The sequence below is a fragment of the Aspergillus viridinutans genome (assembly GCF_018404265.1).
Source record: "Aspergillus viridinutans IFM 47045 DNA, scaffold_1, whole genome shotgun sequence".
Lineage (NCBI taxonomy): Eukaryota > Fungi > Ascomycota > Eurotiomycetes > Eurotiales > Aspergillaceae > Aspergillus > Aspergillus viridinutans.
In genome coordinates, this window is record NW_025091217.1 from 4,844,950 (window position 1) to 4,862,062 (window position 17,113).

General features: G+C 50.3%; 3 protein-coding genes across 3 annotated transcripts; 2 read left to right on the plus strand and 1 right to left on the minus strand.

The window, feature by feature from the left end:
• Positions 1-466: 466 nt before the first annotated feature.
• Positions 467-8,038, plus strand: prp8 (U4/U6-U5 snRNP complex subunit PRP8; the record flags this gene model as incomplete). The annotated part of the gene is made up of 1 exon (XM_043266508.1): positions 467-8,038. The coding sequence occupies one exon, from the start codon at positions 467-469 to the stop codon at positions 8,036-8,038; it is 7,572 nt and encodes a 2,523-aa protein (XP_043122443.1).
• Positions 8,039-11,328: 3,290 nt separating this feature from the next.
• Positions 11,329-14,172, plus strand: Aspvir_001387 (uncharacterized protein; the record flags this gene model as incomplete). The annotated part of the gene is made up of 8 exons (XM_043266509.1): positions 11,329-12,255; positions 12,324-12,389; positions 12,712-13,051; positions 13,202-13,252; positions 13,486-13,644; positions 13,730-13,830; positions 13,911-14,001; positions 14,090-14,172. 8 exons carry the CDS (start codon positions 11,329-11,331, stop codon positions 14,170-14,172), a joined length of 1,818 nt encoding a protein of 605 aa, XP_043122444.1.
• A 754-nt stretch (positions 14,173-14,926) lies between these two features.
• Aspvir_001388 (purine-cytosine permease family protein) lies at positions 14,927-16,803 on the minus strand (the record flags this gene model as incomplete). The annotated part of the gene is made up of 6 exons (XM_043266510.1): positions 14,927-15,010; positions 15,071-15,776; positions 15,841-15,954; positions 16,004-16,076; positions 16,129-16,282; positions 16,345-16,803. The coding sequence occupies 6 exons, from the start codon at positions 16,801-16,803 to the stop codon at positions 14,927-14,929; spliced, it is 1,590 nt and encodes a 529-aa protein (XP_043122445.1).
• Positions 16,804-17,113: the final 310 nt, after the last annotated feature.

Consider the following 17,113-nt stretch of genomic DNA (forward strand, 5'->3'; position numbering starts at 1 on the left):
TGAAACGGTGATCAAGAGATTGGCGGCGGCGTCGTCGGTTGTCGTCGTTGTCCTCGTAGAATTCTCAAAGTCATCTGGATTTGTGTGGGTTTCGCTCGGAGCCCTGGAAGGCCGCGCTAGCGCGAATTTGGCGAGCATGAGCTAACCCCAATAAAGACTAGCGTCTTTCCGCGGAGAGCCGCCACCTCTGTTCAAGCTTGCCCATCACCAAGAAAGGAGCCAGAACAGCGTCTTCCATCACCCGTTGTGAGAAGGGGATCGTTCGGGAGTTGGGATTTTCTCTTCGGGGCTATCATTTCATACTTTCGACGCGAATATATCTTCATAATCATCACTTTTGTGAAGTCCCGTCGGTGCTTTCGTCTTGAGTTTGATGATTTTTCTCGACGTGGTTTGACGCGACTTTTGCTCCATTATCAGAGTCTGCTAGGTCGAAAGCGTCTTTCATTCGTTAATCGCCATCACCATGGCGTCGTTGCCTCCTCCCCCTCCCCCCGGATGGGGTGCAGCAGCCCCTCCTTCCATGCCTTTGGCGCCGCCGCCGCCAGGATACCAGCCCCCGGCGGATCCGAATGTCGCAAAGTTTGCTCAGAAGAAGAACGAGTGGCTGCGGACGCAGCGCAATCGGTTTGGAGAGAAGAGGAAAGGCGGGTTTGTTGAGACACAGAAGGCGGACATGCCTCCAGAGCACCTGCGGAAGATTGTCAGAGATATCGGCGACGTATCACAGAAGAAGTTCAGCAATGAGAAGCGCAGCTATCTCGGCGCGCTGAAGTTCATGCCTCACGCAGTCCTGAAACTGCTGGAGAACATGCCCATGCCTTGGGAATCGGCTCGTGAGGTCAAGGTGCTGTACCATGTGAATGGCTGCCTCACGCTCGTGAACGAGACCCCGAGGGTCATCGAACCGGTTTTCCATGCTCAGTGGGCTACAATGTGGGTGTGTATGCGGCGAGAGAAGAGCGACCGCAGACATTTCAAGCGGATGCGCTTTCCCCCTTTCGATGACGAGGAACCTCCCCTATCGTGGTCGGAGAATATCGAAGACGTCGAGCCCTTGGAGCCAGTCCAGATGGAGCTCGACGAATCCGAAGATGCCCCCGTGTATGAGTGGTTCTACGATCACCGCCCGCTACTTGATACCCCTCATGTCAATGGACCAAGCTACAAGAGCTGGAATTTGTCCCTTCCACAGATGGCAACTCTCTACCGGTTAAGTCATCAGTTGCTCAGTGATGTGGTCGACCAGAATTACTTTCACATGTTTGATCTCAACAGTTTCCTTACGGCAAAGGCCTTGAATGTTGCCATCCCCGGTGGCCCACGCTTTGAGCCTTTGTACAAGGACATCGACCCTAATGACGAGGATTTCGGTGAATTCAACGCGATTGATCGCATCATCTTCCGAGCACCCATCCGGACGGAGTACAGAGTCGCTTTCCCTTTCTTATATAACACCCTGCCGAGAAGCGTGAAAGTTTCCTGGTATTCTCATCCTCAAGTCGTTTACGTCCGAACCGATGATCCTAACCTTCCTGCTTTCTACTTCGACCCTGTCATTAATCCCATTTCGTCGCGCTCTGTCGCCCCCAAGAACATTACGGTCACTCATGAGGATGAGATCTTTGGACCCGGGAACAACGAGGACGATCTTTTTGAACTCCCACCGGAGGTGAAGCCCTTCTTCGCTGACGAGGAACTGTACACACCTGATACTGCCTCAGCGATCGCCCTGTGGTGGGCTCCTCATCCGTTCAATAAGAGATCTGGGAAGATGGTGCGCGCGCAGGACGTGCCACTCGTCAAGCAGTGGTACCTGGAGCATTGCCCCCAGGGCCAACCCGTGAAGGTCCGAGTCTCGTATCAAAAGCTTCTCAAGACGTATGTGCTCAATGAGTTGCACAAGAAGAAGCCTAAGGCCCAGAACAAGCAAAATCTGTTGAAGACTCTGAAATCTACCAAGTTCTTCCAGCAGACGACGATCGACTGGGTTGAAGCTGGTCTCCAGGTTTGCCGCCAGGGTTTCAACATGCTCAACCTCTTGATTCACCGAAAGAACCTGACCTATCTGCATCTCGACTACAACTTCAATTTGAAGCCAGTTAAGACACTGACCACTAAGGAGCGAAAGAAGTCCCGCTTCGGTAACGCTTTTCACTTGATGCGTGAGATTCTGCGCCTTACAAAGTTAATTGTTGATGCGCAAGTTCAATATCGTCTGGGTAACATCGATGCTTTTCAATTGGCCGATGGCATTCTGTACGCTTTCAACCATGTTGGACAGTTGACCGGTATGTACCGTTACAAGTACAAGTTGATGCATCAAATCCGTTCCTGTAAGGACTTGAAGCATTTGATCTACTACCGGTTCAACTCTGGGCCTGTTGGTAAAGGTCCTGGTTGCGGTTTTTGGGCCCCTGCTTGGCGCGTTTGGCTGTTCTTCATGCGCGGTATCATTCCTCTTCTTGAGAGATGGCTTGGAAACCTGCTTTCCCGTCAGTTTGAGGGTCGTCATAGCAAGGGCGTTGCCAAGACCGTCACCAAGCAGCGTGTCGAGTCACACTTCGATCTTGAACTGCGAGCCTCCGTCATGGCGGATCTGATGGACATGATGCCTGAAGGTATCAAACAGAACAAAGTCAACACAGTTCTGCAACATCTGTCTGAAGCATGGCGATGCTGGAAGAGTAATATTCCCTGGAAGGTGCCGGGGCTTCCAGCACCCATCGAGAATATTATCTTGCGATATGTGAAGAGCAAGGCCGATTGGTGGATATCTGTCGCGCACTACAATCGTGAACGTATTCGCCGCGGTGCCACCGTGGATAAGACTGTTGCCAAGAAGAATCTTGGTCGACTGACTCGACTATGGCTCAAGGCTGAGCAGGAGAGACAGCACAATTACTTGAAGGATGGTCCTTATGTATCTTCGGAAGAAGCAGTGGCTATTTACACAACCATGGTGCACTGGCTTGAGTCTCGCAAGTTCTCACCCATTCCGTTCCCGAGTGTCTCGTACAAGCATGACACCAAGATTCTTATTCTTGCTCTTGAACGCCTCCGCGAGGCCTACTCTGTAAAGGGTAGACTGAACCAGAGTCAGCGAGAAGAACTTGCTCTCATTGAACAGGCATACGACTCTCCTGGAACCACGCTGGCCCGAATCAAGAGGTTCCTGCTCACGCAGAGAGCATTCAAGGAAGTTGGAATCGATATGAACGACAATTACAACAACATCAACCCTGTCTATGATGTCGAACCGATTGAAAAGATCACGGACGCCTACCTGGACCAGTACCTTTGGTATCAGGCAGAGCAGCGCCACCTATTCCCAGCTTGGATCAAACCTTCGGATTCTGAAGTCCCTCCACTGTTGACCTACAAATGGGCCCAGGGAATCAATAATTTGTCCAACGTCTGGGAAACTGCTGATGGCGAGACGAATGTCATGATCGAAACGGAGCTATCCAAGGTCTATGAGAAGATTGATCTTACTCTCTTGAATCGTTTGCTACGTTTGATCATGGATCACAACTTGGCTGATTACATTACTTCGAAGAACAATGTGCAGCTGAGCTACAAGGATATGAACCATACCAACAGCTACGGATTGATCAGGGGTCTGCAGTTCTCCGGTTTCGTCTTCCAGTATTATGGTCTTATGATTGATCTGCTGCTCCTTGGATTGCAAAGAGCCAGTGAGATGGCAGGTCCGCCACAGAGTCCCAACGACTTCTTGCAATTCAGAGACCGTGCCACAGAGACAAGACATCCCATTCGTTTGTACACTCGCTACGTCGACAAGATCTGGGTCTTCTTCAGATTCACCGCCGACGAGTCCAGGGATCTTATTCAGCGCTTCCTTACGGAGAATCCTGACCCTAATTTTGAGAACGTCATTGGATATAAGAACAAGAAGTGCTGGCCGCGTGATTGCCGTATGCGTCTGATGCGACACGATGTTAATCTCGGCCGCGCTGCGTTCTGGGACTTGAAGAACCGTCTGCCACGGTCAATTACGACGATTGAATGGGATGATACCTTTGCTAGCGTGTACAGCAAGGACAACCCGAACCTACTGTTCTCCATGTGTGGATTTGAGGTCCGTATTCTGCCAAAGATTCGCAATCAGAATGAGGAGTTCTCGGTCAAGGACAGTGTGTGGTCTCTGGTAGACAACACCACCAAGGAGCGCACAGCCCATGCTTTCTTGCAAGTAACGGAGGAGGACATTCAGAAATTCAACAACCGAATTCGGCAAATCCTCATGTCCTCCGGTTCAACCACTTTCACCAAGATCGCCAACAAGTGGAACACCGCTCTTATCGCGCTCTTTACGTATTATCGTGAAGCTGCTGTCTCCACCGTCAATCTCTTGGACACGATTGTCAAATGCGAGACCAAGATTCAGACTCGCGTTAAGATTGGTCTGAACTCCAAGATGCCCTCGCGTTTCCCTCCTGCGGTCTTCTACACGCCAAAGGAATTGGGAGGTCTGGGCATGATTTCGGGTTCTCATATTTTGATTCCCGCCAGCGACAAGCGGTGGTCGAAGCAGACGGATACTGGCATTACTCACTTCCGAGCGGGGATGTCACATGACGAGGAGACCCTCATTCCTAATATCTTCCGATACATCATTCCATGGGAGGCCGAGTTCATCGACTCTCAGCGAGTCTGGATGGAATACTCTCAGAAGCGGATGGAAGCTCAGCAGCAGAATCGCCGTCTGACTTTGGAGGACTTGGAAGATAGCTGGGATCGTGGTCTCCCTCGTATCAACACTCTTTTCCAGAAGGATAGAAGCACACTCAGCTTCGATAAGGGTTTCCGTCTCAGAGCAGAGTTCAAGCAGTACCAGCTGATGAAGAGCAATCCATTCTGGTGGACAAGCCAACGTCATGACGGTAAGCTCTGGAACTTGAACGCCTACCGCACAGACGTCATTCAAGCGCTTGGTGGTGTTGAGACGATTCTGGAGCACACCTTGTTCAAGGCCACTGCCTTCCCCTCTTGGGAGGGTCTTTTCTGGGAACGAGCGTGCCTTGCCAAGGGGACACGGCTGCTGCGGTACGATGGTAGCGAAATCGAGGTCCAGGATGTCAAAGAAGGAGACCTACTTCTTGGTCCCGACGGCGGTCCTCGTCGCGTCTTCAACATTGTGAATGGTGAAGACCGTCTCTATCGCATCAAGATCGATAGAGGTATAGAGGATCTTGTGGTTACGCCAAACCATATCCTTGTTCTTCACCGGGAGAAGAAGGCCAAAAATAACGAGGATGACGAGCTGCCTGAAGTCCCAGCAGCAGAGCGTTACGATACCGTTGAAATGACCGCCGCTGAGTTCGCCGCCCTCAGTACCGAGGAACGGAGTCTGTATCGAGCGTTCAGATGTCCTGGCTTCGAATTGTCTGAGAAGGCAGTGCCGGCAAATCATAGTTTCACGATCAAAGATATTCGACTTGAGCTCGAGACCACGGAGTGGGCCGGTTTCCGAGTCGACAAAGATCAGCTTTACCTGCGACACGATTATCTTGTCTTGCATAACAGTGGTTTCGAAGAATCGATGAAGTTCAAGAAGCTTACCAATGCTCAGCGATCTGGTTTGAACCAGATTCCTAACCGTCGATTCACCCTGTGGTGGTCGCCAACAATCAACCGTGCCAACGTCTATGTCGGTTTCCAGGTGCAGCTTGATCTTACAGGTATCTTCTTGCACGGCAAGATCCCTACTTTGAAGATTTCCTTGATTCAGATCTTCCGTGCGCACTTGTGGCAGAAAATCCACGAATCCGTTGTCATGGACTTGTGCCAGGTGTTTGATCAGGAACTCGAGCAGTTGGGCATCGAAGCTGTCCAGAAGGAGACCATCCACCCACGTAAGTCTTACAAGATGAACAGTTCGTGCGCAGACATCCTGCTCTTCGCAACAAACAAGTGGAACGTGACTAGACCTTCCATTTTGTTCGACACCAAAGACGTCTACGAGCCGACCACGACCAACAAGTTCTGGCTTGATGTACAGTTGAGATACGGCGATTACGACTCTCACGATATCGAGAGATATGTCCGCGCCAAGTATCTCGACTACACTACCGATAGCATGAGTATCTATCCTTCCGCCACTGGTCTCATGATCGGTATTGATCTTGCATACAATCTCTATTCAGCGTACGGACAGTACTTCCCAGGCTTGAAGACTCTGATCCAGCAGGCCATGGCCAAGGTCATGAAGGCAAACCCTGCCTTGTATGTACTAAGAGAGCGTATTCGAAAGGGTCTGCAGCTGTATGCGTCTGAAAGCAACCAGGAGTTCCTCAACTCTCAGAATTACTCTGAACTGTTCAGTCCTCAGATTCAACTGTTCATTGACGATACTAATGTCTACCGTGTCACCATTCATAAGACCTTCGAAGGTAACTTGACCACAAAGCCCATCAACGGTGCCATCTTCATCTTCAACCCTAGGACCGGTCAACTCTTCCTCAAGATTATTCACACCAGTGTTTGGGCTGGTCAGAAGCGTCTTGGCCAATTAGCGAAGTGGAAGACAGCCGAAGAAGTTGCAGCACTCATTCGATCTCTGCCTGTGGAAGAACAGCCTAAGCAGCTCATCGTCACTCGAAAGGGTCTTCTGGATCCCCTTGAAGTCCATCTGCTCGACTTCCCCAACATCTCCATCCGTGCCTCTGAGCTCCAGTTGCCGTTCCAGGCTGCCATGAAGGTCGAGAAGCTGGCAGATATGATTTTGCGGGCAACCGAACCACAAATGGTACTCTTCAACCTCTACGATGAATGGCTCAAGTCCATCTCTCCGTATACCGCCTTCTCCCGGCTGATTCTTATTCTGCGAGCTCTGCACGTCAATATCGACAAGGCCAAGATCATCTTGCGACCTGACAAGACAGTAATTACACAAGAGCATCACATCTGGCCTACGCTATCGGATGAAGATTGGATCAAGGTTGAAGTGCAACTTCGTGACTTGATTCTCAACGATTATGGAAAGAAGAACAATGTGAATGTGCAGAGTTTGACGAGCAGCGAAGTCCGAGACATTATCCTTGGTATGGAGATTAGTGCGCCTTCACTGCAGCGGCAGCAGGCCGCGGAAATTGAGAAGCAGCAGGAGGAAGCGAAGCAGCTCACAGCTGTCACGACGAAGACGCAGAATGTTCGTGGTGAAGAAATCATCGTCACGACCACTTCTCAGTACGAACAGCAGTCGTTTGCTTCGAAGACCGAATGGCGTACACGGGCAATTGCGACCTCGAATCTTCGCACGAGAGCCAATAATATCTACATTTCGTCAGACGATGTTTCAGAGGAAGGATACACTTATATCATGCCCAAGAACATCCTTCGTCGCTTCATCACCATTGCCGATCTTCGAGTGCAGGTTGCTGGGTATCTCTACGGTAGCTCCCCTCCTGATAACGACCAAGTGAAGGAGATTCGAACCATCGTCATGATTCCGCAGGTCGGAAATACTCGAGATGTGCAGTTGCCCCAACAGTTGCCACAGCATGAGTATCTGAACGGGCTTGAGCCTCTCGGTGTCATCCACACGATCTCTGGCAATGAGCCACATTACATGACTGCTATGGATGTGACTCAGCACGCGCGGTTGATGAATGCTCACCCCTCGTGGGACAAGAAGACCGTCACGATGACAGTGTCATTCACCCCTGGATCTGTTTCCCTTGCAGCGTGGGGGCTGACGCCCCAGGGTTACAAGTGGGGAGCTGAGAACAAAGACACCACATCTGACCAACCACAAGGGTTCTCGACCAGCATGGGTCAGAAATGTCAACTGCTGCTCAGCGACAAGATACGCGGATACTTCTTAGTCCCTGAAGATAATGTGTGGAACTATAGCTTCATGGGAAGCTCTTTCGGCAGCGTCGAAAAGCGACCTGTCTATGTCAAGATTGATACACCGTTGAGATTCTATGACGACCAACATCGTCCTTTGCATTTCCAGAACTTTGCTGAACTCGAGGACATTTGGGTTGATCGTTCCGATAATTTCGCTTAAAGCAAGTACTGGTGTTGGGATTACCTTTTTTATTTTTTATTTTTTCTCTCTATCTTGTCTTATTGTTCCTGTTCTCGAGGCGCTTTCCCCTTCTTGCAATGCTTCCACATTGTTTTTACTCTGAAAGCATGACCGAAGTGCTTTCTTTCCTCCATTGATCTGTTTTTTTAGGGCGACATAATTTGAGCCATGGCCAGAAAAGCGAGGAACGATCATCTTTATGCGATGCGGACTACAATTTGAAATGAATACTGGGGCCTTGTATGTATGTACAGTAGTTAGTACAATGATCAGTTGGTTGATTAATATTCTCTCGTCAATCTGCTCTGAGACCTGATTCGTTCTATGGAGTTCGATATTTGCTTGGTTCTTGATAAGCTGTTCGACTATACTCCATAGATGCATAGAAACTAGTATCCTTTCTTTTTAAAATTAATACGGGGCTCAGAAGGATTGGTAAACCGGATGGTGCAGTCTAGTGCAGACAGACTCGAGACTGGACTGGGCTGGAAGCATCTTTAATTGGGAGATGGGTTGATTGTTTGACGATGGCTTCAGATCATCCCACCAACAGGACCCACGCTACGTCGACATTGACAACCACCTCTTCCTGTCTATCTATCTTTCTACCCAGCAGGCTAGTTACGAAGCAACTCAGCCATTTCCCAACCCCCCAGCTTCCTGCTATTCCATTCTAGCTAAGTCTTTTCGAAGACACTAACGCCGTTCTTTCCGGTTGGCTCCGGTGTAGGCCTCAACTTTCTCCTGAGTCATGGGGACCGAGCAACCTCAGTTTTCCTTTTCTTGGCCAACCATTAGCGGTTTCTTTTGCGAGAGTGAAATCTGTTTCACCATTGCCTCAGGGTCTCTAGAACCAAAGTCAAAATCCATGCGGCCCCAACAGTGTTACAGTAGTGAGATGCGGGTGGAAATCATCGATCGCAAAAGCATGCCGAAAGACTGCGATCATATCCACCAATGTACGCTATGACAGATTCTAATCAACTGTACGGGTCTAGCTTACTTCGCATAAAAATTGCCCGTCAAACACACCACGTTGATGGCGATCTCGACGGATTTAGATAACGCTGATGAAAACGACGGTTGACATCCCCTCGACGAGTCACAACTCACAAGTCAACGAACGCACACGGACCACAAGCCTTCTCGGAAACTAGGCAATTGAAATCCGACCGTTAGTCGGGGAGGGCTTACCCTTCTTATCCAAGTGGTATTTCTGATTTCTAAGAGAGACACAGCGAAATAAACGCGGGGGAAGCTCACTCGACAGTCCTTTGACGGTCTCGACCTTAATTCCGCAGGGGACTCGGGTATCCCGTTGTTAGTTTCTGACGACAGTTCTGGCGAAAAAGGAAAAATGAAAGAAAAAAGAAGAAAAGAAAAAGGAAAAATTCATCCAAAGCGAAGCAGGGAAACTGTCGATGAAAATAAATCAAAGGGAACTTTGGGTGGGTACATTTTCAGGTCACAAACACTAGCCTGCGTGAGATACTACATCTCCTGCTTGACAGCATTACCTCCTACTCTATCACAGATTCGGAGCCTGGCATTCGCAGCTTGATTTCGTGACATTGCCCCGAGGTCCCACACCTTTTTTTGAGACCTACAGGATTTATAGACCGGGATCGTTCTCTTATACTCGAGTCAGAACGCTAGGCTGGAACTGCCCGGCAGGGCCACGGCCCACCAAACACCAGCCATGAGCTAGCTAGCATCCTTGCGCTAGTAGTCCTGATACTCTGTCACCACTCACCCCCCTCTTACCTCGTGGGAGTTTCGTCGGTTGCTCCTATGTGCTCAGCGCCTTTCTCATTTATTGGCCTGTCATCCGAGTGGAGTTTCTGGCACCCAAAGTACGACATCGTCTTGTCTCGACGGTCAACCAGGGGCCTTGGCTATTTCAGCCTAACTAGTCTACGGCATGTCGGCATCTAGAGTGTATCCCTTAACCCGACGTCCAGCGTCCTGCTCATCCTCTTTCGTATTCAATAGGTGAGCATTAGTTTATCCTAGCCCAGCCTTGGTGTATTGTCGGGCTTGACTGTCTCCGCTCCTGTTGATCCTGTAGACATACATGCATGGTGACAAAGGAGCTAAATATGAGACTCTGTGAGACTCTCTTCGTCTAGCACAGTGTTTCAGGCTTAGTTGTTGCTGTCGGTTTGCTTCTCGCCTTCTTAACCTTCCCAGAACCTGCCATACTTTGGCAGTAATCGGGCAGCCTGGCACGGAGCAAATAATCTCTCAGAGTTTTAAATTGTCCTTGTTGCCGTCATTGTATGCTTTGGGTCCCATCTGCAGGCTAGGTAAGCTTGACTGGAAACGCAGATCCGTCGAATGGGCGATTTTCTTACCTTGTGCTGATTCTGTGATGTACGTATGAACTCCGCCTCTCCTCTACCATCCGATTACCCTTTTCATTCTAGAACTTCTCTTGTGTCTTCGCATCCATTAGTCTGTATTGTCGGCCGGCATCAAGAGTGCTGCGGCCTATTACCGAACAGGGTGTGCGCCTTATGAGAGATTTATCTGAGCCTGTCTCGGCCTTTGTAATTTCCTTTTTCTCTTGCTTTTATCTCCGTGTCCTTGCACCTTCAGTAACGACAAGGAGCGCCTCAAAAATCCCATTTTCACACTAATATCCCCTGATGCCAATCAAGCTCTGTGTCTGACCTGTCCGTTGCCTCGATTCGGTAAAGCTGACCCATCGCCATCCAGTGCGTTGACGACCGAGTTTAAAACATTCCATTTCAGAGACCCGACTGGCCAACGTACCCTGGTAAGAGGAAGCTGTTTCCATTTGCCAAGTTCACCCCAAGCAACCTATAGCCTGGACCTTCATCAGATACAGAGGGCCTAAATGGCCCTTCCTGCCCCTGGACATTTCTCGACTCGAGATGCATCACACGCTTCTATTCGCGCCCCCGGCTATCATCCTCTGGATATATTCCATCATATTGACCAGTGGGACAGTCAGCGCATATCAGCGCGTATCAACGCGTACCAGATCGCTGGCCACCAGCCAAGGGTAGGACTGGTTTACTCGAGAGTCTTCCTGTCGTTGTGCATGGCGGAATCATCTCGCGTTGCAGCTCCTCGCATTAGCTAACGTTCGCATCGCAATCCCCGACATAAACGAAGCGTTCCCCTTCTACTTGCCGCAATAACCAGGCTCCGATCATCTTCTATACAGTCAGATCTCGTGTCGAAGCTTTCAACAAAAGATCGAATAGCCTGCCGGGGCTTCGGAGCCCTAGCAGAGCCGATGTATGTCTGTGACGCTGGCGGATCCGTACCGAGATTATGCGCTTGATTATGCCCAACATGCTAAACCGGAGGGGCATGAGAACGCACTCGCCTACCAAACGCAGCATTCGCATCTTCAACGTCATAAAGAGGCCAAATCTCCGTTCCCGCAGGGGACCCCAAACAGCACGACATACGAGCAACATCATGCAAGCACGACCGTTCTCCAAGCAGCAAATCCTGACATTTCCCAGTCCATTGTTCTCACACCAGCGCACATGCTCCCTAGACAGCTTCCGATGCAGTATACCCCTGCCACCTTCGAGATCCCACCAGTTCAACGCGGCAAGAAGCGACCCCATTCCGAGGCGGAAGGCGAAGGTAACTACGGGGACCATGGAGTTCGCCCGCGCTTGTCAGCGCTTTCCACGCAGGCATCTACAGAGACGGCACAATCCCCACGGATGCTCTTTTCTGTCCAAGGCGATTCTTCACAGCAACAAGCACACCATCAACAGCAACAGCAACCGCAACAACAACAACAACACCACCACCATCACCACCACCATCATCAACCGATGTCGAGCCACAGATTCGGGCCGCCTGAGTCGATGGCGCTGCCCCAACAACACCACCACCATCGTCTACCCCCGCAGGCATCGCTTCACTCTGCAGAGCGGCATGGCATGAATGTGGAAACGTCTCCTATTCAGTCTGGTCCACCAAGCGTGGTGGGCCAACCAGGCATGCCTGATCCGGCTCCCAGGCCTCGAGGTCCGAAACTTAAATTTACACAAGAGGAGGATGCCTTACTGGTTGAGTTGAAAGAGAACAAGAACCTGACGTGGAAGCAAATAGCCGACTTCTTTCCCGGTCGAACGAGTGGCACGCTGCAAGTTCGTTATTGTACCAAGCTGAAGGCAAAGGATGTTACATGGACGGATGAGATGGTAAGCATTACTTTATGAGATTCAACATATCAGAGGAACCGCTGACGTACTAACTGACGCATGTCTAGGTTCAACGACTACAGCGTGCGATACAAGAGTACGAGAATGATCGATGGCGAATAATCGCAGGGAAGGTTGGCAATGGCTTTACTCCAGCAGCTTGTCGAGAAAAGGCGTCCCAGCTGTGACGAACGTTTTGATGGATATCATATAGGATAAGAGGATACACGAGGATGGGAATGGTCAGTGATGCGTGGGATTTCCTACTTCTTCTTTCTTGGATTTCTCTTTTTTCCCTTAAGCGACGGATGGATGAAGAAAAGCCATGGCTGGCCATGGAAAGATGCTTATACAACATTGTGTATATACCTGTATTATAGGGATTAGAACAGTCTTTTGGACCCCAGGCGCTGCAATGCTTGCGATGCGGTTCTATTTGCCCTAAGCCCTAAATAGACTTCCGGAAAGGGGGGAAATGCTACACTGGTGTTTGTAGTGCACCGTAGAAGCTCCGCAGCCAATCAGTCGGGTCTGCTGAGTAAGACGCAGCGCACGACTCGGGAGGTTTGGGCGGCTCTCAGTCAGGTGCTCCAGTCGTCAGCGGGCCGAAACGGCTTCAAACTCACCTCGAACCTCCAAACTCCCTCTCCACCAACCCTCCTCCCTCCACTCATCCAGCCGCGATACCATCAATTGTCCAGGACAATGTTCCTCCAACGCACAGCTTTTGCCCTTGCAAGGCGCGCCCCGGTCAGAGCCATTGCTGCTCGTCCTTTTTCCTCCTCCGTCGTCCGCTGTACGTGAATCCAATGAATGGCCCGCACCACCTCTATGACACCATCGTCCCTTGCGTGGCCCAATTGAGTCTGCACAAGGCAACCGATTATCACTTTGTCGACAATGCTGCATGGTACTCCGGCTAACATTGGGCTTTTTCGTGTTTTAGGCAACAAGAAGTATGAGGTGAAGAAGGAGGGCAAGATTCTTCCTTTTGAAGGTTGGTGATAAGATGATCCGTCGGGCCTCTGTCATGGAACGTTACGAGAATTTCGAAAATACCAATCATTGTTTCTGTCGAGAGCTACCTATTTGTGCTATGCAATGTGTCGCTGGACTCGTTTTCGGTCTCATTCTTTCATTTTCGTCATACTGGATTTCGTTGACTTTCCCTCGGCTATAACACCCACTGTGAACAAAGCATTGTGCTGACACTTTATGATTACTTTGCAGATATCAAGGGTGAGGATGACCTCATTGCTCCGGGTGCTAAGCCCGGCACCGTCCCTACGGACGTCGAGCAGGCCACCGGTCTTGAGCGTCTGGAACTTGTCGGAAAGATGCAGGGCATTGACATCTTCGACATGAGACCCCTCGATGCTTCCAGAAAGGGTATGCAGATCTCCTTGCATTAATTGAATCGTGGAAGCAGCGTGTCGCGCGTTTGAATCGAGGCTAACGAAGCTTGCGGGATTAGGAACCCTTGACAACCCCATCATTGTCAAGAGCGCTGGTGACGAGCAGTACGCCGGTTGCACTGGATACCCCGCAGACTCTCACCACGTCGTCTGGCTGACGGTAAGTGTTGCACGCTTCGTGGCTTCTTTGTGCTCTCAAATTGCTCAGATGGCTAAGGCATACCTTCTCTCTCACCATAGGTATCTCGTGATCGTCCCATTGAGCGCTGCGGCGAGTGTGGTAATGTCGTCAAGCTGGACTATGTTGGACCTGAGGAGGACCCCCATGCTCGTAAGTCGCCTTTACTTGTCCCATATCTCTGCTCGCCTTCTATTTTCCCTTTCCGTTGTTTTCCGGATCCTTACATATTTGTCTGCAGACGAGCATCACAGCCACCACCCCCCTCAGGAGGAGCCCAAGACTTTCGCCGACTACGTCAAGCCTGAGTACTGGTACCGGTAAATATTCCATGCTACGAATATTGTGCGATTGTCCTGTGGCCTGTTACTCCACAGAAAAGATTTAGGAGAAAAGAACGGACGATAGACAGCAAACGTCGAAATAGCTAGTATCCCCGCCTCAGGCCTTTTGACCGTTTATTTGTCACGCGTCTAAGGCGGTTGTATCTTCACTGTTGACCACTCCCTGGTGTTTTTTTTGTAGAATATAGTCGAAGTTGATTGAACGGAGTGTGATTGGTGTTTGTTTTCTCGATTTTCTCTTCTTCCTTGCTTTACTGTAGAATGTCTTCCATGACCTTGTCAATCCGTCAAGTCTACGCACGATTTGAGAAGCATGTGACACATGCAGCCATGGCTGGATGGCATGATATGGCCTAGTACGGATTATGAAGTATGGCCTGATCTACGGGAATACCGGGGAACCGGAAGTAGCCCGAGACCCGTGCTTTCGTTTGTGGTTAGGTCTTTGACTGCAAATGCCGGTGAATGGCGCGATCGAATCGACGTGACTTAGGCATCAGCAACATACAAATTTCAGTGGCGGAACCAATCCAATCCATAACCAAAACTCATCAATGGCATTATTGGTATGGAGCAGGCGTGTATGCATTAAGAATCCAACAAAAGAACTTTTCAATATTATCCCCATGATGAAACCTTCTCCTGGGTCTTCACTCTTCTAAAAGTCGTATATGTCTATTTGTTCGGCCGTGACAACCTTTTGTCGTAGCTCAAGTACTTAGTTACTGGGAGACTCATCGTTTGAGCCAGCGAAATTCAATGTACCGTAGGGGAGGGTAGACGAGGGCGGCCCATGTGAATCCCACATAGTTGCCCATCTGTTGTAGGAAGTCAGTAGACAGACGGTTTACAGGCATGAAGAACAGAGAAGCACTTACATCTGCGCCATATTCCCCGACCAACTTGGCAAGCGGTCCGATGTACCAGAGCTGCGCCATGCAGAGGACTGCACCGGCCCAGCCGACCAGGAAAGCAATGAAGGCTGCAATGCCCACGGGCAGCTTGGACGGATCGTTCCAGGCGTACCAGTTGTACCCGCTGCGCAAGCGGAAGATGAAACGCTCTTCGAGAATGATCGCGATCCAAATCGCGACCCAATATCCCATAAGCGCGAGGAAGTTGGTGAAGATCTCTGATAGGTGGCTCCGCCCCGCCAGCGCGCAGACGATGTAGATGACCACGCCAATGGTGTTCCAGATAGCGCGGGGGACCTTCTCCGCGTACCGGCCGAGGATTTGGAAGTCGACACCGGCAGAGTATGTAGGGGCAACGGTGTTGGCGATCAGTCCGAGGGCGACAACTACGGAGCAGAATTTGCCGAATCCATGCAGAGGGCCGAACCCTTCGACGATAAGGGCGCCTGCACCCTTTGCGTATGCCGCGCTGTATTCTAGGTGGGAATGTATACCGGAGGCGAGCCCAATACCGGCGAGGAAGGCCAGGGTGAAGGAGACCATCAGGCCAGACAAGGATAGGGAGAAGATGGCCAACTTGGAGGTTCCTTCTGGATAGTAGACGAAAAAGTCTGCCGCCAAGGGAGCATAGGTGATGGCAGCACTCACGCAAATCGAAAAGAACGATAGCCTGATGCTGTCAGACTCGAACAAAGTCTTTTCGCCGCATGTAAACAAGGACTCCAGAAACATACCGGTTCCCAATGATTGTGCGAGCATCTCCTACCGATGGCGTTGACAGGTCATACTTCGTGGCGGAGACGCCGAACAAGACGCAGACGACGATCAACTGAGGAAGGAAGGCGTAGCTTGGTACGGTCAGTCTTCGTCTGTACAAGTCTTTCAAGCTTTACATACCGCTCATAGTAATGGAAGGCATCAATGCCAAAGGTGGCAACGACCCAACTTATAAGAGCTATAGTCACGATACCTTCGTTCTTGTTAGTTCAAGGACAAGCAATAATAAGTGACAAATTACTCACCAACGGCAACTGACAGATTCCCATTTGGTGAGACAGCGGACAAGATTTGGCCTCCAACTACGCAGTCAATGAGGCAATATCCGAGCATCTGGATCAAGTTCAAAATCACTACGATCTTGCTGGGCCACCATCCCATTGCATAACGCCCGAAAGCCTGCATAACTGTCAGAGAAAGCTGCTTATCGCGCAATACTCGTAAGCAAGACGAGAACATACCATGGTGCGGATTCCAGAGATAGGTCCTCGAGTAGCCATCCACGACGACACCACAGAACCAAGCAATGCACCCAGAACAGCACACAACGCCGAATCAAGGAAGCTGAGCCCGTAAACAACAGGACCCAACATTCCCAGAGTTATGTTGTTTGCTGCCAGATTGATCGAGACCCAGAGCAGGAACGCCTGGGCGTAGGAAACCCAGGAGAGCTTTTTCATGCGTTCATCCTCATGCACTCGTTCGATTCCGCGTGCCTCGAAGTTATACTCGACGAGCTGGTGCTCGAACCTCCTGAGGTACATGCCCATGCGGGACGGGATAACGCGGCCATTGGGGCTCTCGCTATGGTTTTCATCATTCTTGTGAAGATAAGGAGTCGGTTGCTCCTCGGAACGGAAGCCCGAAGGCTCCTTTTCGCGGTGCCTCCCTAGCGAGGGATTCGCGATTTCAGACGACATGCTGTTACCCTTGAGTTAGTATTCAAATACGATTGAAAGGGCTAGAAGCTCAAAGAAGCGCGCATGAGTCCTTTCGCTGGAATTATCCAGATCAAGTTCAACCGTATAATCTCAGAACGACAACAGCGACGCCACATGTATCCAGGGACCACTGGCGACAATCTGACGATGTGACTAGCGACAATGACCACCAGAGGATATGTGAAACGCAACACTGAAGCCGAACACCGGTCTTCATGCAGGCAGATTATCAGATACCTTGATCGATAGACAAAACCAGGCTACTCGTCTTCATGATAGGCTTGAAAGC